Source organism: Neomonachus schauinslandi, chromosome 7 (genome assembly GCF_002201575.2).
Source record: "Neomonachus schauinslandi chromosome 7, ASM220157v2, whole genome shotgun sequence".
In the NCBI taxonomy this organism is placed as follows: Eukaryota; Metazoa; Chordata; class Mammalia; order Carnivora; family Phocidae; genus Neomonachus; species Neomonachus schauinslandi.
This window is the reverse complement of record NC_058409.1, coordinates 99,804,494-99,831,628: the sequence shown is the minus strand read 5'-3', so window position 1 is coordinate 99,831,628 and position 27,135 is coordinate 99,804,494. Positions and strand designations below refer to the sequence as shown.

Here is a 27,135-nt window from a genome sequence, read left to right as displayed (position 1 = left end):
GTCACAAAGATGACAGCGGATGTAAAATCTTGTCAACTGCAATGCTTTCACCTGAGCAGAGTAGACGTCTGTGGTTTGACTATTCACCAGCCCTCCCAGTGACAATTTCTGTCTGGGAAACACCACTCTCAGTATCTCTTTGGTTTGGTGGATGGTATAGTTTGTTTCAGTGCTTTCTAAACTTGAACATGCATCAGAATCCCTTGGAAAGCTCATTAAAACACAGAGGTCGCTGGGCCCCACTCCCAGAGTTCCTGAGTCAGTAATGTCTGGAATAAGGCTCAACAATCTGCATTTCTAACAAGCTCCCAGGTGATGCCAGGCTGTGGGGATGAAGTTCACAGTTGGAAAACTATCAGTTTATTGGAAGCAGCTGAAGGTCATGACTTTAAAGAAGAGGCAGAGGCCTTGAGAAATGAAGAAAAAGCTGAAGTTCTGACTGCAGTCCACACCACCATGTTGAAAAGCAGCTTTCATAGAGAACATATGTGACCTCCATTTATTATTTTCTGTAGGTAAGCATTGTAGTAAAGGCTTTACACAGTTGTGATACTTCATCTTGGACAATAACCCTATGAGAAAGTTATTTCTAATCTCATTTTGAAAATGAGGAGGATGAGAATTTTGGATAATTAGTGATCTGCCCAGAGTTGCACAGTTGGTATGGAATGTACTGGCACTTCATCTATTTGTTCCAAGGTTCCTACTTCTAATGATCAAACAATACAATTGCATATCTTGAGACTTTCTTCAATTAGGAGTTCTGTCTTGAAATGCCATCTCTCTATTGGGGTGTATTTAGGTGCAGACATTCCAGAAAATGGAAGGAATAGCAATTGTCACCTGATTTAGCTAATCTTTGAAATTGGGCCTCCACACCAACCTTTCCAGGCTTGTGCAGGTGGATTTCCTAATTGCCTTTTTCTTCACATGAGCAGTGAGACACAGGAGAAAACACGTAAACTGTCCTTTTTCTGATTAGGAGATTAACAAGACCTAGCTTCCCTTTAACCAGAAAGATCATGTAGCAATTTCTATTGCTCTGGAAAACATAACAAAATATTTATCAAATTTTCATTTCTTGGTATTTTTACTTACTCAAGCCATGAGAAATTTGTTGGTAGTACTTAAAACAAGAGAGAGAAGGAAGCAAAAGTAAATGAAGGGAAAGAGAAGGAAGAGAGACTAGTGAATAAACTGCCATTCTCCCCAGATAAATTGCCTTTTTAAGAGCTATGCCGAGGCCTTGCTTTAGTCCAAGTGTCTACACTATCTGCTTTCTCATCTTGAACTTTAACTCACAAGTGTCCCTTCCTGACAAGGGTTTTTGGAGAGGCCCTATTAAGCAGGCCAGTGTGAATAAAGTCTCCTGTTTCCCGTTCAGCAATCCATCTGAAAATTGTGCTTTACCTGGAGTTATTTTGCTTATCAATCAAGAAGGAAATGCTGAAATTCTGAGAAACAGACTGATTTATTTACTCCAGCATTCCAGAGCCTCCTATGAATGAATCTCTGTGAATAAGGCAGTTTGCACACTGATTGAATCAGCCATTCTATTGGGTAGAAGGATGGACCTCTCTGCTGACTTATTTCTCAGACTGACCAGTGTGCTGATGGTTCAAACAAGGGTAAATTCATGTTTAACATTTGGATTCAGAGGTTTTCTCTTCCTTCTTTCCATTTCTCAACCCAACATTTTTTTTTCCCATCAAGGAACAGAACATGCTTTGATTAACAGTTCCATTTTGCTTAAAAGATATCACATTAAACAATGATGAGTGGACATTATTTTTATATAATTTGTTAATTCCAGGTCTAGTTTCAGTTTTCTTGCTCCCTTTTCTGCACCTTTCCCAATGACAGGTGTGTCCTCTGGAAGAATGTCCTTGTCCTATAATCTTATACAGAAAAACAAATCACATCCCTCAGTGGCCAGGAGCATCACATGCTTATCTTGGGATGTGAGATGGGGCTATTTTAAATCCCAGTTCACTACTCATATCATCAAGAGAAGAGTGAGAAATTGCAAAACTCCGAGAAATCCTAGCTCTGCAATTTCCAATTGCTGTGACTAGTTGGGTAGGAGATCTTGTTTTATCTTCCATGAAATGACAGTAACCTGAGTAACTTGAAATGCTAAGGCAATGAACTGTTAACCCCCTGAGAATATCCAAAACACACTTTCCAAAGGAAAAACACTCAGAAACCACCTAACATGCATTTGGTATTCTAAGAGGTGAAAGAAAGTTCACCCAACTAGAAAATGAAATGGAGATTCTAAGAGAGCAAGAAAAGGCCAATATCTTTGTTGAATCCCTCCACCAAAGTAAATGGGGAAATAGTAACCAAATATGGAGTTTAGATCTGGAACATAAATATAGGAAAATACTGCTGAACTACCCAGGTAGTTGCAGGAGGGTGGTCATTTTTTTTAATAACTGTAGGAAAAAAAAAAAAAGAACTGAGATTTCTACTCTTTTTTTTTATTCTGTTATGCTGTTGTGAAGTGTTTGAAATCTCACAACCACATTATGAGGATAAAGTTAGCCCTATCAGCATTTTGTAAACAACCCTTCCCATCAAAATCCAGAAGTTCATAGGTAGCTTAAAGTTTATTAACTGGTAAAGCAGTCATTTAAATTTATGTTTGCAAATTCAAATCTTGTATTTTCTCTACTATTTTCACATGAGGAGAAATACTTATGTAAAGGATATGGGTAAGTCTAGTTATTGCTGTTTAGTTGTTCAATTTTTAATTTTTCATAGGTAGATCATATGAGTGCATACCTCAAGGTTTGCTTAGTAAACTGATTCCCTGTTAAGGAAATCCTACTCTATAGTCATCACAATGTGGAAAGATTCTGCTTATATATTCCTAAAGCTGACCACTATAGTTGATACGAAGTAAGTATTCAAAATAAAACTTGCTAAATAGAGTTACTAGAGGGTTAGACTAAGTCTAGGATCACACATTCAAATCTGGCTAGGGAGATCATATAAAAGTGTGAAGCAGGTGTAATGGAGAATAGGAAGAAGTTGGCCTTGTAATGAACTAGACTAAAAAAACAGGCCTGCCTGAAGGACATTTAAATCCAAATTTTTAAACAAACATCACCATAGTGGTCAAAATCACATCCAAGGATTCAGCCTATGGGCTGCTACATCAGTCACTGTAGGTATAATTTATAAAAACGTAGCCTTTCAGTTCCATTTAGTCTATAATTACGAACTGCTTTATTGCCTTTTTAAAAAATTCATGGCATAACATAGGAATAATGCATACGGAAAATTTGCCTAGCAAAAACCCTATAGTTCTGGAGCTTCCTTCAAAGGAAGATCTGTGATCCAGATCTAGTGCTAGTATTGTACTTGTTTTCCTAACCACGTAGGGCCTTGCTGTGAAAAACTCTGTAGTATCTGTTTCTGAACTTCCTAAGTAGCCTTCTTAATTTTTTGTGGCTTAATCTCTTCCAGGCTTTTACTTTCACGGAATCAAATTTATTTCTCTTGGAAAATGATTCCTTTCCATATATGTGTTAATTTATGTGGAATTCATTAAGAATGAAATGTAAATGACAGATCACGTATTTTTAAAAATAACATTTGGATTGAGATTGAAGGGTGAATGCTAAATTTTGGGGAAATGAGACTACATTCAAATTGCTACATTTAATAATAAAGTAAAATTAATAAAATATATGATGAATTGACTAATTTCTTTTAGAAGGCTGATAGAATTCTCTCTGGGTTCTTCTTAATTTAATAAATAAAGCTACTAGTTTCAACTAAAGTTGAAAGTCAGGAGTCATTTTAATTGTATGGGAAAAATATAAAAGATTGGAATCATATTGAAATTCCCTGAAGCTGGAAGAAGTGAAAGAAACTGTATTCACAACCTATTAATTTTAATGGACATTTCTTCCATCCAAAGGAGGGACTTGCCTTGAATTACTATAGATCCTTAGGATGTGTGGAATGGAGCCAGGTTTAAAATGAGCTTACATAAGCCCAGAGTCTTATTTTGATAAATTTCAGAGGTAGATGTGAGAATTTGCCCACCCAATCCTGATAATGCAAAGAAGATTTAACACCTGAAACTCATGTCCTAAGAGGCAAAGGTTTGTTCCAGTTCAATTTCCATCTGAATAATTGGCTCAAGTCCCAAGCTAGAGAGAAACAATTGATCTAATCTTTTTATTAGCTGGTTCATACAACTCAAAGCACTATGGGTGATGACTTGTTAAAGATTTTTATACACAACATGTAACTAGTAATTCACAATTTCCCAATCCATTTTTAACTAATACCATAGAGGGCATTTGTTTTGGTTTCTTTCTGCAAGGCAGCAAACATGCCAGTCAAGTGTTTCTAATGCACAAGGATAGGGAGCAGGAGAAAAATGGATAAACTTTAGCAAAAGAGGAGCTACATTTTCCCTCTGGGGCTCAAGGGTGATAACAGTGCATGTTCCTAAGAGGGAAAAGGGGTGGCTTTTCTAGCTTCCAAAGCCCAGAACAGTGAATTAAAAATGTGACAATTGATCAGGTCAAATTTCAAGACTCACTGGCAGGTGACATTTGACTTAAAGGTGTGATCCATAATTATCCCAGGTCATTGGGAGACCCATGGTTTTCTCTTGCTACTGGGTTTTGAAACCCAACTTGTCCCATAAGCTATGAGGAGGAGTTTGGGCATACAAAACCACTCATTGCTATTGCTTCACTTCTGTGTCAGAGGGAAATTAGCATCTGCTTCTATCTGTTATATAGAAGCAAAGTAGTTTTTGTTTCTGTCTCCTTAGTCAAGGCACCAAGGTTTTAATGCAGGTAAAAATCTGATAGTTCCCTCCCTTTGTAAGATATTGACTCAAAAAAGAGAATTAGCCTACTCTAACCAAACAAAAACAAGCCATCTAGACTATTACCAGCTCCACTCCTATGTATGTATCAGAGACACTTTCTCCCTCCACAGAACGTTACTCACTGCCTCCTATTGTTTTTCATTTAATTTGGCTAAGATGCCAGAAAGCTGATCTAATGCAGACCAAATAGGCAGGATTCCAGTGAACATGTAGCAAAAGGGTAACAGAAAGGAGCAGCATATTCAGCTCCCCAGAGATGCCGGGAACACAGCCAGTGACCTTTGCTTCTATGGATTTAAAGTTTAGTTTGGTTCTTGAATGGCAGGGGGCATGAAAGTGGTGCTGAAATGGGTCTCTTGAACAGAAGTGGGCTGGATGGGGAGGGTACACGGATTCACACTGATTATGGAATCCTATGAGTGGGAGTTGAGACACATATTTAGCACTAAAGAGCACTGGATCTAGTACCTGTGCTTAAAAAAATACACCAGGGAAAAGTGACTCAGCAGTAATTAAAGAGTGGTGTAGTCCAAATAACTTGTCAGCATGTACCCACTGTATAGAACAAAAGCAAAATAACTGATGTTAAGGGCAGTATGATTACAGAACAAATGTGTTCGTAACAAATACGAATGGCAAATATCTAATTACAACAAAAGTATTTATAAACTCCACATGGTTTCTTAATAGGACCATGGAATTTCTAACATTTGTGTCATCAGATAATAGGGAGTAAGGGGATCCATATTCATCCTTCCTTACTCGTATGTATCTTGCATCTTTCACAGCTCAGTTCAAAAATGTTCTTTCCATTGAGGAGTCTTCCTTGATCATACACCACTCTGTCAGGTCCTCTGAAATATGCTTTCATAGCAATGAAGACATTTCCCTCACTGCCTTTATTTTCGCTTATGTATTATTTCCACAGATGTCTGTTGAAAGTGTATCCTCCCTTTAAGATGTGGTCCCTGTGAGGGCAAGGAGCATGTTGCATGGGGACTCAAGAAGTATCAGTTGAATTCGCAGGTAATATTTGTAGTCAATATTTAGTGGGCCTGTATACTATATCCCAGGTAGTTATAAGCATTCTACACGGGTTATGGCATGTATTCCTCACCACACTCCTTTATGGTAGGTACTCTTATTAACAACTCTCATTTCATAGATAAGCCTGCTGAGACTAAAAATTTAAGTCACTTGCAGAGAGTAACACAATGAGTAAATAAGGGATCTGAAATTTGAACCCAGACAGTCCTATTTCAGAGTCACCACACTAAAGATTGATGGTACACTAGGATTTATATGTTCCTTTGAGAGGGTAAAATTCCCTCTTGTTTTGAGGGGGAGACATTTAGGAATATGAATATGCACCGTGCAGCGGAAGGAACAGTGAATGGGGCAGGGGCAGTGGTCAAATAAGAGATAATGGCCTGAGCTCAGAGAAGGCGGGGACGATAAATATGGCACTGAGACTTTATAAAGAGAGAGTCAGACCTATCAGGCAGGGGAAGAGAAAGAAAGGGGGAAGGTAGACAGGGGGGGAGCCCTTTGTCTACACAACATTATATTCAGTAAGTGCCAAGTTAGACAGCTTGAGGGATCTCATCTTTTCCCTCTGGACCTTTCCTGCTAACTTTGATTTTACTTCTTTTGAGAAAGAGCCACTTTGTGAAGTGAGAGGGACTCACGTTAGATTTTAAAATAAGCTAGTACAAATATCCAAACTCTCAACTTCTCAACTGTAAAATAGGTAAAACAATGTCAGCCTTATTAGGTGATTATAAGGATTAAATGAGAGAATTCATATAAAGTACCTGAAACAGTGCCCTATATGATAAACTCATGGAACGGAACTTTCATCAGAGAGGAGAAAGTTCTAAGTCAGGGACAGGTGAGGGAGGCAGAGACTCTGGAGAGCGCATACTAAAGATAATGTGGAAGACTTCATGAGACATTAGATAGAAATAGGGGAATTGAACTAATGTCACATCATGGCCAGGAGAGGTTTGGGATGGTACACCAGTTTTTGAATTAAAACAGCTATGGAGGTGGTGACAGAAGACCACACAGAGCACTTGCTCAAGTACTCTTTAAGAAACGAATGAATGGGGCGCCTGGGTGGCTTAGTTGGTTAAGCGACTGCCTTCAGCTCGGGTCATGATCCCAGGGTCCTGGGATCGAGTCCCACATCGGGCTCCCTGCTCTGCGGGAAGCCTGCTTCTCCCTCTGCCACTCCCCCTGCTTGTGTTCCCTCTCTCGCTGTGTCTCTCTCTGTCAAATAAATAAATAAAATCTTTAAAAAAAAAAAAAAAGAAACGAATGAATGCAGCAAGACACCCATACTGCTCTTGGCTACAGCCCTTTGGCAGTGAGCTTCCTGTTGGTTTTGGGCTGTGTGAATCTTCCAGTGTCCGGGAAAGCGTCTAACGTTGAGAAACCTCATTATTCACTAATACAAGAAACTGAATAATATTTCTTCCTAATGCTTAATTTTGTTTGGTTCTTCGTCTTTATAGTGGGCAGAGGCAAGAGGCGACTCAGAACGTTCCATTTTGTTTTTGCCAACAGGATCAGTAAAATTTGGGGAAGGGAGAGCTTGCACCCATCAGCAAAGCTAAGTTTTCAGATTTATTTCTGTCTTCTCTAACTTACGGGAAATGAGTTTCTTTCCACAATTAAATGCATTTATAATGAGAGTTTCATTACGATGTAGAGATGATATGAAATTATATTCTGTAGATCATCTTTGTGCAGCACTATGTTAAATTTCAGAACATATATATAGTTAGTTAAGTCTTAAAGGCATGAGTTTTGAAATCAGCTTTGTTTTCTAGCTTCTCTGCTGTGCCCTTGGTCAAGCTCCATAGCTTAGTTGAGCCTCAGGTTTCTCATCTTTAAAATGAGGTTATATCACCTCCTCTTCAAAATAAAAGCACACTATATGATGGTTTGTTTTAATCTGGAGACAAGATACTTAAGGAGCCTACCCTCATGTCCTGCATACAATTAGGTGTGTAACAAAAGGTAACATGGTTACAGTACTTACAACTTTAACATTTCTCAACTGGGGAAGAAAATGTAAATTTGCTGGTTTACATAGGTAGGTAAAACGAATTCTTTCTATTTCCCCATTAACCTCTGTAGTGGACTGTGGCTAAATCTATCCCACCCGTTGTAACAATGGGAGAGACTGATCCTCTGTTCCAGATGTGGGCCTGATTGCTATAAACCAGCCTTGGTGTTCCCCCTCCCCTTCCAGGGACTAGTTCAGGAATGGGAGGGCATAAGGCAACTGAACCAATGAAAAGAAAAGAAAGGTTTACTGGAGGATTTTGGGTTAAAAAAAAAAAAAAAGTCCCCATCTTTCCTTCTGGATGTGAATAAAGAAACATGGAGCCTTGTTGCTACTGGCAGCCCAGAACAAGATATCACTGACAAGATTTTGGCTGGCTTGCTTGATATCTCTTTCTCTCTCTCTTTCACTTCCCATGCCTCTATGCATGCTTGCACAGACCAGATACATTAAAGGCGGGTAGAAAATCCGGCGCCTGGGTGGTTCAGTCGGTTAAGTGGCTGCCTTCGGCTCAGGTCATGATCCCAGCGTCCTGAGATCGAGTCCCGCATCGGGCTCCCCGCTCTGTGGGGAGCCTGCTTCTCCCTCTCCCTCTGCCTACTTGTGTTCTCTCTCTATCTCTCTGTCAAATAAATAAAATCTTTAAAAAAAAAAAAGGCAGGTAGAAAATCAAAAAGGTATCATTAATAAAGTTCAAAATAGTAATTTCAATAATGTCAGATAAAATTCAACATAGGACAATAGTAAGATCATGTATTATTCATGTATATTTTTATATATGTAAGTATATATATGTTTTTATCTATATAAAATATAGATATATAGAAATATAGAGACAGTTTTCCAAAATCAATAATCCTGTAAGAATAATGTGATCCTACAGTAATTTTAATAAAAATGCCCTCCATTTATTTAAGTTACTTATGTTTTATCAAATGGCTTTCATGCCTTTTATTTCATTGCCTTCTACAATGTCAGAAGGAATCTGAAAGGCCAGGCAAGGACTTATCATCTCGCAGATTAACAAAATTGAGACACAGAGAAATTCTTTTCCCAAAGTTGCAGAACTTTTCAGAGGCTGAACTTGACTTTTGGCTTCTTGAATCCAAACTGTACTCTGTGGCTTGCTCTGCCAGTGACAGAACTGAGGAAAGATATTTTAAAACAGCTTCACATGCAATCTGTGATTAAATTGTGCAACTCAGAGAGAGAAACCTAGGTTTAGGTTCCAGCTTTAGTTAGTCCCAGCTCTACCACTAACTAGCTTATATGACCCTGTGGAAGTTACTGACATTTCTGGGTTTCTTTGTCTGCATATAAAAATGAGATATCATGGGGTGCCTGGGTGGCTCAGTCGTTAAGCGTTTGCCTTCGGCTCAGGTCATGATCTCAGGGTCTTGGGATCGAGCCCCGCATTGGACTCCCTGTTCCGCAGGAAGCCTTCTTCTCCCTTTCCCACTCCCCCTGCTTGTGTCCCCTCTCTCATTGTGTCTCTCTCTGTCAAATAAATAAAATCTTTTAAAAAAAATGAGACATCACAAGAAAAAAATTGTAAGTATGTACAGTGATGGATGTTAACTGAACTTATGACAATCATTTTGCAATATATACAAATAACAATCATTATGTTGCAAACCTGAAACTAATATAATGTTAGGTCAATTATACCTCAATTTTAAAAAAAGGAACTAAAAAATGCAACTACAAGGAAAAGGAAGTGTTAATTAAAAACCACAAAAAATGATGTCCTTACACCCTATCCTTATCCTTACACCCGAGAGAGGCACAAACCAGGCAAATGGACCAGCTGGTTCCCGCGTCAACTATAGAACCTTCAGTCTAGTTCTTAAGGCAGCAGCCAATACTCCTTCAGGGTTGGGACTCATTTGCATTCCCTGGGCTAGCTCCTTGCTATTGAGTGTGGTCCGGAGCTCAACAGCTCTGGCATCACCGGGAAGTTTGTTAGAAGTGCAGAATCTCAAGCCTCACCCTAGACCTACAGAATAAGAATCTGCACTTGAGCAAGATATGTAGATAACTTTGATGCACATTAAAGATTGCGAAGCACTGGGTTACATCATCTCTTAGATTCCCTTAAAGTTCTCAAAGTCAATGACTGTAGGACTGAAAAAAAAAAAAAGGAATTTTTTAAGGATCTTGGGTAGCTCTTCAAGGCTGCTAAGCCAGGTCTTCAACGTCTATACGGTAAAGGGGTAGAGGAGTTCACTGGTAATTTTTTGTGCTCCCTTTTCAGAATGCTGAATTAATCACAATCAAGGTACTGACTTGATTTGATAAACCCCAGGGGGACAGTGAACTGGAGAGGGAGCAATTAAATCCACTTCAACCAGGGATCCCTGTCCAGCGGTGGCCAACAATTCCTATACATTTAGTCAATTACACAGTGAATTACTGCAGTGAGAATTTGCCAAATGCACCATCCACTCTCACAACCCAACCCTTGTTGGGAGACTGCTATTAATCTGACACAACCTTATCAAACATCTCTCTGTTCCATCTTAACACCAAAGAACCCTTGGCTCTGAGATCTGCTAATGATGGTGGACAGTAAATGATTTAACTTTACAAAATGCAGGCTGTAGGTTGAGTTAGGAAATGAAGAAATTATGAATTTAAGGAGATAGGAAAGAGCTATGGTGAGTGCTGTGAATTGTGTAAGACTGATGAATCACAGACCTGAACCTCTGAAACAAATAATACATTATATGTTAAAAAAAAAAAAAGAAGAAGAAGAAGAAGATAGCAGGAAGGGAAAAATGAAGGGGGGAAATTGGAGGGGGAGATGAACCATGAGAGACTATGGACTCTGAGAAACAAACTGAGGGTTTCAGAGGGGAGGGGGTGGGGGGATGGGTTAGTCCAGTGATGGGTATTAAGGAAGGCATATATTGCATGGAGCACTGGGTGTTATATGCAAACAATGAATCATGGAACACTACATCAAAAACTAATGATGTAATGTATGGTGATTAACATAACATAATAAAATAAAATAAAATAAAATAAAATGTTAAAAAAAGAATATCAAATCTAAGCTGATGCTTTGCTAAAGAATATCAGCTAGACTCTGTGTCAAATATTGAAAAACCTCAGATAATAATAATAAATAATAATAATAATAATAATAATAATAATAATAATAATAATAAAAGACCTGGTTGAAATCCCAGGTTTGCAACTCACTAGCTGTGTGACTGAATATGTTATTTCTCTCTGGACCTCAGCTTTTGTCATCGTTAAAATTTTAGAGGACTGTAAGAGTATCTAGTAACTCAATAAGCTTCAAACTTTCATGAGCATCAGAATCGTTTGGAGAATGTGCTAAAATTTAAATTCTTGGGTCATCAGAAATTCTGATTCAATAAATCCAGGAATGGGCTGGGGTTCCGCATTTCCTAAAGTATTGGTGATTCTGATGTTGTAGTCTGAGGATGACCCCCTATAAAATGCTACTATGGGACAGTGGATGGTAAAAATTCAAGTAAAGCACTTGTAAACTCTTGGTAAATGTTAGTTTTTTAGATATATTAGTAGTGGTTCATAAGTGCTTTGTTCAATGTTACATACTGGGTAGGAGCAGGATGGAACAATTTCCAATGCACCAGAATGGTTTCCTGTTTACTAATATTTGTCAGAGTACTTTGTTGAAAAATGCAAGGGATTGAGGAAGGATGCAGATCAAATTATTATGTATTGTCAAGTCAGGGAGTGAAAGGCAGTGCGGCACAATGGGCAGGTTATGCCACAGAATTGGGGTCTTTGTTATTTAACTGCTTTGTGTCCGTGGACTAGTCAGTCTATTTCTCTGGGTATCAGTTTCTTCATTTATAAAATGAGAAGATCAATTCATATTCTTTTAAGGGTTAAAATACTGTTATTCTGTAATAGCTATGTATATCCTGGCAGGATAGAAGAGCTCCTTGCTCTTTTGTTTCCCCTGAAATGGAATGTGTCTTTTACTCTGTGAAGCTTTTCCAGAAGGTGCATTTAAAATTAACACCTCAGTAGCAAGAAACTCAGTAGCATGTATCATGTATACTATGTACTATTCATTCTGATTATGTCACATAATTTAAAAGAATATTATAGGGGCAGTGGACTGTTCCATCAGACTGATGGAGACAGTGCTTCTGAATTTAGAAACAAATCTTGAGAAATGGGAAAAGTCAGAGTTCTGCCCTTGCAATCCTTTTCACAATAGACATCAATTTTGAGGTTGCAATCCTTTTCACGATAGACATCAATTTTGAGGTTAGTGCTTAAGAAATGCTTACTTTCCAAGTACTTCCTCATATTTCCTCCTGCAATCCTTAAAACTATCTTTTGAGGGTAGAACAGTCAGCCCTATTTTACAAATTAGGAAACTGAGGCTCAGAGAGCTTTCTCACGCTGACATATCTAATAAGTGAGAATTATGGGGCTTAAACACAGGACGGTCTCAAATTCAGAATCAAGTAGGTTTGATGAAGCAGGGTATGTCTGTGCTCTTAACAGCTGTGGTACTCTCCAAGAGCAATAATTTGATAAACTTGCTGAATGATCAACACATTTGTGATGTTCCTTCTAAATCTTGTCCCTTGTGAGAAAAGTTTAAGGCTGCCCTGCAGCTGGCTACAGTGAAGCGAGCAACGTGTATCTGAAAGACTCTCACAGGAATGCAGCCCATGTTGCTGGCATCAGGGGACCAACATTCTCAACTGCTGAAGTAAACAACCCTGACATGAGTGAGGAAATGTGAAATGCTTCAGAAAGCAGTATTCACTGTTGAGGACTCTTACCACAGTGCACTCTCAGGGTGGCACCTGGGTTAGCAGGCTTGCGCTCCAGGATTCAGAGATGCTTACCCCGCTAGGGAGTCATAGCAGTATCTGGGACTCAGTGGAAGAAACTGGCTATGGGGTCTTTGAAGCTGGTTCAGCTTCCAGAAATTTTCTACAGCAGAAGTTAGTAGTAGTATTGAGAGGCAAAGAGACAGCTTATTTATTGCTGAGGGAGATTTCAAAACTATGTCAGGTTCCATTTTTGTTATGTCTCTTGGTGCTCTTTGCCAAAATTAAACAAGCATCAAGCAATTCTGTAAACCTTTTCTCAGCAGAGGCCATAAAAAACTCCTAATTTCTTTAGGATCACAAGACTTGCTGGAGGTTCTTTAATTGTTTTGTTTTGTTTTTAAATAATTTAATATTAATAGAAAGATGGTTAATAAAAATTTAATGCCAGTCCTTAATTCCCAGAGCTGCCCATGGAACACACAGTTTTCTATTTTTCAACAATTCATAATCTTTCCAGAGTTTTCTGAGTAATAATTGTATTCATTATACTACAACTGTTACTACATTTCCTAAAATCTGAGATTTTATTTTTATTTATTTATTTATTTCAAGATTTTATTTATTTATTTGACAGAGAGAGACACAGCGAGAGAGGGAACACAAGCAGGGGGAGTGGGAGAGGGAGAAGCAGGCTTCCCGCCGAGCAGGAAGCCCGATGCTGGGCTCCATCCCAGGACCCTGGGACCATGACCTGAGCCGAAGGCAGATGCTTAATGACTGAGCCACCCATGCACCTCTAAAATCTGAGATTTTTAAAACTACAAAATACATTAATTTACTGGCAGGTTTTTATTAAGGAGAAAAGGAAAGAAATTATATGTTTACAGTATAGGTAAGTATCATACTAACTTCAGGAGCTCTTCAAAAGTGAAGCTTTGTCTTAAAATTGAAAACTATTGCATGTCTTTGCTTAAAGACTATGGTAATAATCCACAAGTTGTGCTTGACTTCCAGTACCGATTTAAGCGACATGGTATTGGTATATGTTAGTGGTACTGTATTTCGAATTCTAGAATGGAATGGAGCACCTGAAGAGGTAATGTATTACTAGTGCTTTGAAAAACCACAAAGTATTATATATATACTTTTTCTGTTGTTTGCAAAATTTTGTTTACTGGCAACACGGGCCCTCTGACAGAACAAATATGTTTTCAAAATTTAACTCTTTGGTTGTGGTTCTCATTCTACAAAAAAAACCAGATTGAAGGGAAATGAGTCATAGTTGGTAAACATTGGCCTCCTTGTAGGACAGGAGATAACCAGTTTCTCTGATTAAGAAGGGACTCAACACATGATCCCACGGTCCTGGGATGGAGCCCCACACCGGGCTCCCTACTCTGCGGGAAGCCTGCTTCTCCCTCTCCCACTCCCCCTGCTTGTGTTCCCTCTCTGGCTGTCTCTCTCTTTGTCAAATAAATAAAATCTTAAAAAAAAAAAAAAAAAAAAAAGAAGGGACTCAACAGAGAAACTGACCAGGCAATGGACAAGAACATGGCAGTAAGATTCAAGAGGTTTTGGTCCTGAAAATGTGTTTCGTCAGTGAATGCCTAGGTGTCTGTTCCATTTACTCATTTATAAAATGGGTTATATTTACCCTCTATGTATCTGGTTATTTTTGAGATAATTGAAGCACATTGAAAAAGTATAAATACTATACCAGGGCACAATATTATCATAATCTAATGGACCTGCCTACTTGGCTACTTACTACCTTCTTTATAGCTTACATTTAATTTACATTCTGATTTATCCAATGTAAGAATTATATCTTATTTAGATGAGTTAATTTTAGAATAGGACTTGGATTCCTAGTACTTTTAGTTGTTCCTAACCCAGGAAATTGTTTTATAATATTTCTCTCTATAGCCATTTTTCCACATTTTTCCAAAAGGAACATTATTAAATAAAATGGTTTTCTTTTTTAAGATTTTATTTATTTATTTGATGGAGAGAGAGACAGCAAGAGAGGAACACAGCAGGGGGAGTGGGAGAGGGAGAAGCAGGCTTCCCACCGAGCAGGGAGCCCAATGAGGGGCTCGATCCCAGGACCCTGGCATCATGACCCGAGCTGAAGGCAGACGCTTAACGACTGGGCCACCCAGGCACCCAAAATAAAACGGTTTTTAACCACAGAGTATGATATAAACTCTGTGCAACTGTTTATAAATTTTAAATTAATAAGCAATTGCTTGTAGTAGAAATAAGTGATAGGAGGTTTAATCAAAAGGAAGCTATGGAACTAATGAATTTCAGGCAAGAAGGCTCAGTAAACATTCTAGAACCACACGATTTTTAAGGTGGTTGAGGTCTTGGAGATCACATCCTTATTTTGCAGGACAGGTTGACTTCTCGATATGGTAAGTATGGCTTAAGTGTCAGAATTAAAACTTAAATCTCGAGTCATCTGAATTTCAGTTTGCTGCACCAAGTTAGAGGATTAATTTTTTCATGGGGAAATATATCTGCAGGGATCCATGGGCAGTGTTGCTATGGGTATGTTCAAGTTAAAAAAAAAAAAAAAACAGTAGCGGTCTCTTTGTCTAACTGTATCACTGGTGACAACATCAACAAGAAAGTCAGACAGCATGGGCTTGACTGCTCCCAAGGCAGACCAGTTACTATTCAGCCCACACCATTCTCTCCCTCTCCTTACTCCCTGCTTCCTTCCTTCCTTCTTTTTCTTTCTGATAGCAATAATTATTAGAATATAAGCAGTAATTACCAAAAATGTGCTATTTATATGTAATTGAGTTATTCTGGCTAGGTGATATATGAAGCATTGGGAAAAGTAGAAATTGTATCTGTGTGTGGTTTGTGTCTGTATGGGTGTGGTAGGTATGGTGAGTAAGTGTGTGTGTCTCTGTGTAAGAAAGAGAGATTGTAATAAATGGGTCTAGGCTCATACTGGCAAATTGAGTGGGAATATGTATATATATCACACTTACACCCTGTCTTAAATTTTAAAAGTAATATACGCTCATTGTAACAGTTCAAACACTACAGAAAGATATAGAATGAAAAATGGAAGTCTTTTATCATCCCATCCCACTCTCCAAATGTAACCACTGGGAAAATGGATTTTTAACATGTAAAAATACAATAATGCTAGTGCTATTGGTTTTACCCCTGGAAAAATATAAAGTTGATCATTATCTTGCACTAACAATAATATATTATTTAAGATGGATTAAATGTAAAACACAAAATAATCAAAAAGTATGAAAAAGAAAAAAAAAAACTTTCAGAAAAACTCATTAGACCATATGCCTAACTTAGAGTTTCAAGAGGAATTTTTATACATTCCAGAAAATGCAGAAATTACAAAAGTATAAATAATTAGACAATATAAAAATTGAAAACTTGTTATGGAATGAGTGAGAACTTGGGAAAAATATCTGCAATGCACATACTAATAAATGGTTGGTATATTTATTATATTTAGACCTCTTGAAACTGAAAAAAAGAGAAATGGATAAGAGTGATCATAGACAAGGGGCTCCTGGGTGGCTCAGTCTGTTAAGCATCTGACTTGGGCTCAGGTCATGATCTCAGGGTCCTAGGATCAAGACTGGTGTTGGGCTCCCCACTCAGTGGGCAGTCTGCTTGTCCCTCTGCCCACTCCCAATGCTCTCTCTCTCTCAAATAAATAAATAAAATCTTAAAAAAAAAAAAGAGTAACCATAGGCAACTCACAGGGAAGCTGATTTCACCACATTAACTATATGAAAAGTTATTAAATTGCTTAAGAAATGTGGGAAATACAAGTTAACATAAGATTATACCCCTAATAAATTGTGAAGAACAATCAATAATCAATACTGTTGAAGGGAAAATGAGAAAGAGAATCTGCTCATATAAAAGTATAAACAGATGAAACAGATGCGTAAAAAAAATGACTATAGGGACACCTGGGGAGGCTCAGTCACTTAAGCATCTGCCTTCGCCTCAGGTCATGATCCTGGGGTTCTGGGAGGTCCTGGGATCCAGCCCTGAGCTCAGCTTCCAGCTCAGCAGGGAGTCTGCTTGTCCCTCTGCTCCTCCTCCCCTGCTGATGCTCTCTCTCTCTCTCAAATTAAAAAAAAAAATCTTAAAAAAATGATTATAAAACATTTTGATTGTTTTTCCCCTCAAAAAGTGGGATTTATAAGTGGGATTATTAATTGAAAATAACCATAGGCTTTAAAAAGCAATTAGTAATTAGAAAAAGACAAAAAACTATGTTCCTTATGGAAAGAAAAGCTTTACCTGATGAGAATGATAAGAGAAAAAGAAAAATACAGAAATTAAACATTTTTACAAGCTCAAATATATTATTCTTTTCTGGATTCTAGATTTCCTGTCTTATTTTACCTAATCCATGTTTATTAAAATATTTATACATGATTTTCTGCTTTTTATGTATCTTTTCCTCTTTAAAAAATACCTAGCTCTTTAATTTATCGAGAATTTAATCTGGAGGAAGGGGTGGGTTAGATGTATGGTATTACATTTAAATATCCCCAAATGGTCAGACCATCCAATTACTCACCACTGTTTATTAAATAACTCACATCTCCCAGTGATATTAAATGATACTTTTATTAATAATTTAATTTTCTAATGTTTCTAAGACAATTTCTGTGCTCTTCATTTAGATGGCACTGATTCAGTTCTATACTGCATTAATCACTCTGGTTTTGTAATTCATTTAAACTTCTTGTAGAGCTATTCTTTTCTTATTTTTTTTTCACTTTCCTGATTCTTCACATGTATTTTTTTCTTCTAAAAAAGCTTTAGAATTACTCTATCAAAGTTCTAAAACAAACCACTAAAAATCAAAGCTTCAAAGGAAGCCATTGGTCATCCAATGGGATTTCACTAAACTCATAGAATAATTTAGAAAAAAACTGATTCTCTTCAAATGTTAACTTTTTTAAAAAAGTAAGTTTTTTAACAAATTTTTCTTTCATCAAAAACATTACTAGTAATAAAAGGGCTCTTTCCTTTCCTTCCAATATTTTTATTATTGTTTATATACACTTTATATAGAAAAGCTGTGAAAACTTCCCTTTCTCCTTTCTCATAAGGTTTCTAAAAGTTTCTCCCTGAAATTTTTTCTTTTTCTTTTTTTTTTTGCTAAGAGTGAAATCCTTTTTCCTCCTTTTCTAACATTCCTTATTTTTTCTCATGTAGTTTCACTGGCTAATAATCTTTATAAAATTAAATAATAGTGTGATGGTAAGCATCCATTTCTTGTCCCTGCCTTTACTTTTCCACCCTAAGACAAAATGTAAGAGAGAGCTTTTGGTTAGATGAAGAGAAGTAAAGAAACAGCAAGAAAAATACCCATCATTTCCCAATTTCCTAAGGGATTTTAAATTTACAACCAAAAATGAATACTGAAATCAATAGATATCTTTGAATGTCTCTTGGCAATCTACTGAAAGGATGAAAAAATTTTCACCTTTTCAATGTATTAATATGGTAAATTATATTATAATTTTATTTTGAAATAACAGTATGTGCTTATGTTGCAGTTTGCTTTTAATATTTTTTGGGTTAAACTTGATATTTAAAGATTTTTTTTTTTCTCCACTGAAATGTTCATGGATTCATAGCTTTTTTTCATATACTTTTGTTTTTCTCAGATATGGTTTTGGCACTGGAAGTATTTGCTTATAATATTTGACAAGATTTATTGCTGAAGCCTTCTGGCTGGAGTGGGGTTACATTGTTTCGTCAGTTTTCTTAGTTTTATCTTTGGTAATTGCTCTGTTTTTGTTTTCTCTTTCTGCTAGGTCAGTTTGCTAATTTATATTTTCTAAGAATATCATATATTTTATCCACATTTTCTAAGATCTTTGCATAATTTTCTTTTAATTTCACCTTTAAAAAAACAATTATGCCTTTAAAAAATTTCTACTTTGGCTCCTTCTTTGCTTCTTTAATAAGCTTTTCCTTGATCAATTATTTCCCTATTTTACTTATTTTTTTAAAAGAACTGATTTATTTATTTTTTAAAATTTTATTTATTTATTTGTCAGAGAGAGAGAGAGAGCACAAGCAGGGGGAGTAGCAGACAGAGAGAGAAGCAGGCTCCCCGCTGAGCAAGGAGCCTGACATGGGACTTGATCCCAGGACCCTGGAATCATGACCTGAGCTGAAGGCGGATGCTCAACCCACTGAGTCACCCAGGTGTCCCTAAAAGAACTGATTTATTTGTACATTATTTTATTTTGATTTTCTATTTTGTTAACTTATAATTGATCTTGATGAATTACCTTCTGCTTCTTTTAGATATATTGTTGATCTTTTTTTTAACTTTTTGAATTGTGCATTTAATTCACTTTTTAAAATTACTTGCTAGAAATGTGTTTGAAACTATAACTCTCCCACTATTACTTTAACCATATCCCTTAGAATTAATTATATAGTATTTTAAATTGCCATTATTTTCTAGATGTTCTTCAAATTAATTTTTATTGTATCTTTGACACATGAGTTGTATAAAAATGAGGTTATACAACTAATAAACTTTATTAAATACATGACTCAGGTAATGTTTCTATCATTTTCTCTTTTTATTTCCTATCATTTTATTTGGATGCTGTTTCAATTTTAATTTTATGAATTACATATAAATTATTAATCAATGATAACACCTTTATTTTGGATTGCAATTTTTATAAAATATCTCTCAGTCGATATTTTTTTTACCTCCAATTCATCCTTATAACCTAATAATAGTCATAATATTAATACTATTAAAAAGTAATACTATCCAATCCTCAGTTATCCTCAGACTTGCATTTGCCCCATTTGGTTCTGCCTATGACTTTACAAAGAATATTTCTCAATACCTTTACTTTAAAGGTGTCTCTAATAAATAGCATTTTGTTGGGTTTAGTTGCTTGATTTAATCTAAGAATATTACTCTTCTGATAAAGTTGATTAGGTGCTCTAGTTATAGCAGTTAAGACAAGTTTGGTTTTAATTCTATCACCTTAGTTTATGCTCTAAATTTGCTTTTAAGTTGTCCTTATCTTTTCTTCTGACATCTAGCTTTAGATGTCTTATCTGCAACTTTCTTTATCTCCTTCTTATTATCTAAGGTTTGTATACGATGAATTGTCAGTTCATCATACTGATCCTGATCCTTAAACTTTCATGTTTCAGTGGATATGACAGATCTGGGAGATAAAATGCAGATTCCTCAGCTGTCCCACTAAAAATTGTGATTTACGATATCTCAAGTGGAATCTACTTTTTAAGCAAGCACCCCAGATGATCCTAATGTAGGCAGTCTATGGTACACCCTTCAAGAAACACAGTCGTAATAATCTATGTTAATTTTAAACATATCCTTAATCTTCAACTTCTTGATTCATAAACTCTAAAGATAAAGAGTAAATGTCGAGTCCTTGCTGTGAACTAGGGAACAATACTTTCTCCCTCTTCAAAAATACATATCCTGATTTATTCTTTTTATATAGTATTTAGTTTTTTAAAATAATTGAATTATCTTTTATTCTGTAACTTTAATTTCTGGAGCTGTTTAGCTTTAGATTGACATGCTGTCTTTAGTTCTGAATGCTTAGCACACGGCTTTTCCTAGTCTAAAGTTCCTTACTTTGACTATCTTTAATTGGGGTGACACTTTTTTATGAAACTTTTTAAATTTATTTTATTTATTTATTTATTTATTTATTTATTTATTTATTTATTTATTTATTTATTTATTTATATGAAGCTTTTTAAATAAGGTGTCATGGATGCTCTATTCACTAAACGTTGGATACTGAGGATAGTTTATTTTCTTTTGCCTTTATCTATCAATAATAATATTCTTAGGTTACATTTTCTCCCTTCAGAGCCCTGTAATGTTTTTCCATTATTTTACAAAATTTAATATTGTTATGGAGTAGTTTGAGTCCTAACTTTTTTTTTCCTTCCTTGTAGATCATTCACTATTTCTGACTGGAAGTTTAGTAATGTCAGGAGAATATAATAAGGTGGAAATGAGATTGTATAATTTTTACCTTGGAACCCAGTACATCCTTTTGGCTTACTGATTAATTTCATTGCAGGTATGTATAAATATATAATGTCTAGCATATTTGTTAAGAGTGTAGCTTGTAGTCATATTTTCTGTTCAACCATTTCTTAGCTGTCTAACCTTAAGCAAGTTAATTACACACTCTGGGTCTCAGTTCTTCATCTGTAAAATTATAATTACTACAACAAAGGATAATAATAAGAACTATGTCACGTTGTAATATATGTAAAGTGTCTAAAAACAGAAAAGGCATTCAATAAGTATTCATTATTATAATTATTGACATCAGATTTTTTCTATTCCATTTTATTCCATTCTATACTAACAACATGATTCTGCATATTTAATCTCCTGTACCTGTTTTACATATTTATTATGTCTTTTTCTAAGTGGTTTTTCTCTCTGCATCTCTCTTCTCTCCATTTGGCATGATGTTCTACAATCTGAACTCTTGTGTTACTGCATTGATTCTTTGCCACGCTTACTCTCTTTCTTACTATTTTAGATTCAGTTACTAGTTTCTACAGAGATTGCTTTGTCTTCATTTTTGCCTTCTTAATCACCTCCTAGCACCTTGTTTATCATCCCATCCTTGATCTTTTGTTTCATACTCTCTTCCAATTTTTGGTGAGAAAAAGCTTTTTTTAGGGAAATTTTAATTTTTCCTGAAGTATTTTTTTTTCCAGTAAGAGTTATCTGTCTTTAGCATCCTGACTTCCTTTCTTTCTCTACCTAAGAAGATAGAGTCATTTATAGTTTTCTTACAGAGCTGCCATGCTGTTTCCTTGCTTAGATGTGTCTAATGGCTCCCCCATTTGTTCAAATATAGCTTGGGTGGGTTTGCCTGGATTCTGCCTGCATGAATACTGACCCTGCTTATGCGTCTCTGTCTCTCTGTAGAGCTTCAGTTTGAGTTGAGTGTTGATGTTTTTGTTTTGTTCTTTCTATTGCTGTTTTATTCTCTATGGCTTTTGAATAGAGAGGACATAGGTTTTGAATTCTTCTACCTTCACTTCCTAACACTTTTTCGATTGGACGCCGGCATCAGTTTTCTGTCTGTCATTTTAAGGGCTGGGTGACATTGTGTGTGTGTGTGTGTGTGTACTGCCCGCTCTCATAAGGTGCTGGTAGGTATGTAAACTATAGCAGAACTTTACTAGGGAACAACTTGGCAATAATGTATCACCATTTTAAAGGCAGGTACTTTTTTTTTACCCAGCAATTCCATTTTAAGCAGTATATCAGGAATCAATGGTTGTACAAACATGTAGCAATGGAATGCTTAGTGTTGTTTATAATGGAAAACCACTTGGAAACAATGTAAATATCTAACGATAGGTTCTCATTACATAAATTACGGTACATATATCAATAAAGTATCTTGTAGCTACTAGAAATGATGTATATTTATACTTGAAGTACAAAAAGGGAAGTGGAAATAGCAGTATACACAATAGCAGGGCATAATTCTTTAAATAAGAGTATGTCATGTGAATAAAAGGCAATTTTAACAATGATTATGCCTGGGTGTGGAGCTACAGACAGTTTTCATTGTCTTTTATACATTAAAGAAATCATGAATTAGTTTTATAATTAGAAATATAGTAACAGAACTAAGAAAAAAAAGAAAAAAATGAGAAAGATATACATTCTCTACTACCATCTCCAGAATAATAGCAACTATTTATTGAGTGCTCTTTGTCTGGTAGTATATAAGGCCCTTAACATGATTATCTCATTTAATCCCCTCAGCAGCTCCATGAGGCAGAAATTAGTGTTTTAGTTTTCAGTTGAGTAACCTGAAGGGTGGAAAGGTTAAACATCTAATGTCACATAGCTCATAAAAGACCATGCCTGAATGTAAACCCAGTTCAGTCTGATTCTAAAAGCCACCATTTTCCCAGTGGACCCTATTGCCTCAGAGGACTGTCACATACATCTTGATGTTTTTACAGGTTACATATTTAATAGATCATTATTCAAACTTTTGAACACCAGTTCTTATTTCATACACTAAATTTGAACTTAAAAGAGAACTTGAAGGACAGAATAAAGACATACCCAACAAAAAAAAGCATTAAAGCAGAAGACATTAAGATTCATATTTCAATGTAAATGATTGAACATTCTCTTTAACATAATGTTTAAGGAAATAGGGAAAGAGTTCTTAACAAATTAGGATCTAAATCATGGCATTAGAGTATCATTAACTCTTTCAAACCATCAGTTGAAAAATTGAATGCACCAAAGAGGCAACTTGTCTTTGAAATAACCTCACAATCTGGGGATTTTCCTGAATTTTCATGTAACTTTACCCAGTCACTAGAACAATCATGCAGTATACTTTGGTTTTGGTTTTGAAAAATACAATATTCTTCAATTGTTTTCATCATAAACCCAAATTCCAACTGTCAAACATGTTTTCTTCTAAATGATTAGCATTCTATCCAGAATACTGCCCAACCAAATCAGTCTACTTCAATTTTAACAAGAGTAGCTAGAGTTAAAAACAAGAACAGCATCAACAACACAAATAAGATAGCCTAGGAGAACAGACACAGTAGGGGCTGGATGTTTAGGGAACTAGGACTAAATTAGTGATGGCAAAATGTCAAATATCTCTTCTCCTGGAATCTACCTAATACCATTTATCAGACTCTTGTTACTATGCATACCACAACAAGTAATAAAGTTGAAAGGCAGGTTAAAACACCATAACAGAGTAGTAATTTAATAGATAAACCATACCTTTCTCCCACCCCAAAGGCAATAAAAATTTGGAATTGAGGAATCTTGGGTCAGAACAGTAAAATTAGAGAAGAACATGATACTCAGAGGATACAATAACAGCTTGTTAAGCATCAAGTCCTCATAGGAAAGATTTACAAGCATTCACTATCATTCACTGTCTTACCAAGAAATAGAAATTTTAAAAAAATGTAGTTGGATAAGTAGTGGATGATAAGGTAGAATGGGGACAATTCTCCTCCTCCTGGAGCGGAGGGCAATATGAATGACAGTTTGCCAATTAAGAATTGCAAACACATGAGGATTCAGAAACTAAACTGTAAGTATTAGCAAAAAAAAAAAAAAAAGGTTTTCTTTGGAATTAATTTAAGTCAAGAGCTATAACAAAGAACAATCTCAATTATTGCCTTTTACCTATCATTATAATAATGCCGAGTCCACCAAGGTAATAGTTATTTGTAAAATATATAACAATAAAGCAACAAGGACTTGATGCAAACATAACATTCCTAGACATAAATTAATAATCTACGACAGAAAATATAGGTCCTTAAATTTTGAGCCAACCAATAGAAGGATGTATAATTCTCTACCTATTCCACTAACCAAAAGAAACACAAGAAAACTAAGAAATGCCACAGTATATAATGACATTCTATTCTCTCAATACAAATGAAAAGGAATCTCAAAATATGATGCACTTGGTTTCTTTCTCTAGCACAAGAATAATGACTGAATAGAACACTGAAGCTTAGGCTCATCATAGCTATATTAAAAAAAAAAAACAGGAAAATTCCATTTAGGTCTCACGAAAACATTTAAGTTATTTCCAGGTCTCTGTGGATGTAAGTCCATAGGTTATCTGCAAAGACCCCATACATTATTTTACAGGGAACAGCTAAGCAAATTGGCTCCAACAAAAATACAAATAAATGGATTAAAAACTGGCTATCTAACCGTATACAGAGAGAAATCGTAATTGGTAGTCCGTCTAGTTGGGGAGAGGTTTCCAGTTGGGTCCCACAAGGATCGATATTGGGTCCCATTTTGTTTAATATCTTTATAAAAAATCTGGAAGACAAAGTAGAGAATGTGCTAATTAAGTCGACTGATGCCAGTAGAATAGGATTTGTGGTTAAAGTAAATTGGATATAGATAAATGCTACTGGTCTTTAGAAAGACTGATGCTAACAGAGAGTGGATTTTGAATTAGCTGTATTTTTTTAATGTATCATTTAAAAAAATCTAATTCCAAGCACTAGAAATAAATAGATTTAAAAAGTTTTAGTAGCTTTGCATTACCAAAAATTAGGCACAATGGATAAAGGCAACACAGAGACTCGCAACACCTGTGAACACAGAATAAAGAATGCTCCCCAAATGGAGATCTTTTTGGCACAGCTCTATTTGGAAAACTGGTGGTTATGGGTCCCTCATTGCAATTAAGATATTGGAGGCTTTTCAGATATGTAGGAGTCAACGTGGTGAAATGGCAGGAGTAACTAAATTCTCAAATATACATATACTTAGTTATTGGCAGCAAAATAAACAATGAGCAACATAAAGCTTAAAAGAAAGGAGAGTTGAAAACTTGAAGGCATAAGCAAGAAAAGGAAGTGAAATTAATCAAGAACAAATTCTATAAGGAAACATACACACACACACACAAATAGAAGAATGCAAGGGATAATAGGAAGGACTCTCCTAACACTAGGATAGAGATTTTATATATATATAATATATATATATATATTATATATATATTGTTTTGTTTTGTTTTTTAATTAACAACTCTAGAAGACACTTGGAAAAAATATTCAGTAGACCTCTTTTCGGTTTGAGGTTTATTTAAAATTCTTAGTATTTTACGACTTAATTTGTCACATGAAGACAATGAAAGTGATACAGTTTGTTGGCCATGGACTCTAGTGTGTAAACAGATGTGGTTTTTTTTTTTTTTTCAGGTGAAGTCAACTGAATTGAATATATGGAGTAATGTGGAATCAGGTTTTAAATTTTATATTGTTTTTGTACTTGCTAGCATAGCAGAATGTATACCAGATATAGACTGGAAAATCCAGATCAAGTCTCAGAAATTTAATAATTTTGTTATGCAACCTTGGGTATTTTACTCTCCTTAAGAGCCTTAGTTTTTGCATCAATTAAATGGCAAGATAAGAATTGTTTTAAGAGCTGCATATACTCTTGTTAAATTAAAAATTTACAGGAAACCAATACAGAGATTAGAAAAATGTGGAAGTATGCCCTCGAAGAAACAGTTGACTCCCACTTGGCTAGGCTTCCCATATTCATCCCTCCCTGACCTCAGGACAGAGCCCGGTTTAAAAATCACTTTAGATGATCTGACATGCTGCCTGCGTCTCTAGGAAACCATCAAGAGAAGCTGAAAAGGTCAATCCCTCTCCTAGTGACTGATTTTTCCAGAACATCCAACAATCTTTAGCTGATTATATGTGCCCCAGCTTTAGAAAAAAAAAAAAGAAAAAAATTAGAATTACAGTTGAAAAGAAGGGACATTCTTGATAAGAAATAGAGTGGCATTATTCATGATGCCAACACAAAAGAAACTGATGTGCAATCAGAGCCCTATGTAGATCTCTAATCCTTCATGCTGGGTTAAAAAAGAAACCATGGGAGTATGGAATGTGAGATGGTCACCTTTTGTTTTAATCAAATCAAGATGGCTCTAAGTTTTCTGGCCTAAGAAATGATAAAGTTCGTAGCTGGTTTGCTATAGATTTTATAGCTAATACCTGTTGAAAAATTATTTCCTTGCACTGACTTTAAAACTTCTAACATGAAACATTCCTCTGCAGATATTACTCTCTTTTAGGAATGGGATTTCACCCTATATGCTATATATTTACACTGTAAAATACACAAACACTGGCAATATGTCTGGAGACTATAAATTTTACTTTAAAAAGTAATAATCCCTATCATTTATAATATTTTAATATTTTATTAGTATTTACCTTTTAGAGTATTTACCATATATTGAGGACTATGTTATCCTCTCTACACATCATCACAAATAATCTTCATAATAACTTATGAGAGAGGCATTAACCCATTTTTACAGATGAAGAAACTGAAGGGTCAGAGAGGCTTGCTTGCTTGCTTGCTTATTCGTTTATTAGGTACTGTCACAGAACTGTAAGTGGATGGTAAATGCTGGATCTGACTGACTACAAAATACTTGTTTAGAACTGTTGTGCTGATTATAGCTCCTGATGTCTTGATATTATACATCTTGATTGAAGAAAGTGGAGAAACCACTTGTATTTAAGAGATTTAAGAACAGGACAAGCATCTTATATTTTTCTGGGCCTCAGTTTCCTATGTTTGAAACTAGAGGATTGGATTACAGTAGGGTTTTTTAACCTCAGCATTATCGACATTTGGGGCTGGATAGTTATTTGTTATGAGGAGGCTGTTCAAAGCACAGAAGGATGTTTGGCAGCATCCTGGGCCTCTATTCACTAGATACCAGTAACAATTCCCTCCTCCCAGTTTTGACAATCCAAAATGTCTACAGACATTG

At 35.8% G+C, this 27,135-nt stretch overlaps 1 protein-coding gene across 3 annotated transcripts in view; it reads right to left on the bottom strand.

Moving 5' to 3' along the window:
• Nucleotides 1-27,135, bottom strand: part of GABRB2 (gamma-aminobutyric acid type A receptor subunit beta2) — a 244,512-nt gene that overhangs the window by 6,289 nt on the left and 211,088 nt on the right. The window contains exon 9 of one of the 3 annotated variants that reach the window (XM_021697985.1): nt 24,528-24,641. The exons of 1 other annotated variant lie outside the window; for it this stretch is intronic. In XM_021697985.1, coding sequence (XP_021553660.1) covers nt 24,528-24,641 — 114 coding nt within the window. Of the gene's footprint in view, nt 1-10,631; nt 10,638-24,527; nt 24,642-27,135 lie in introns of all 3 variants that reach the window. One more of the 3 variants, XM_021697992.1, reaches the window with a different exon arrangement.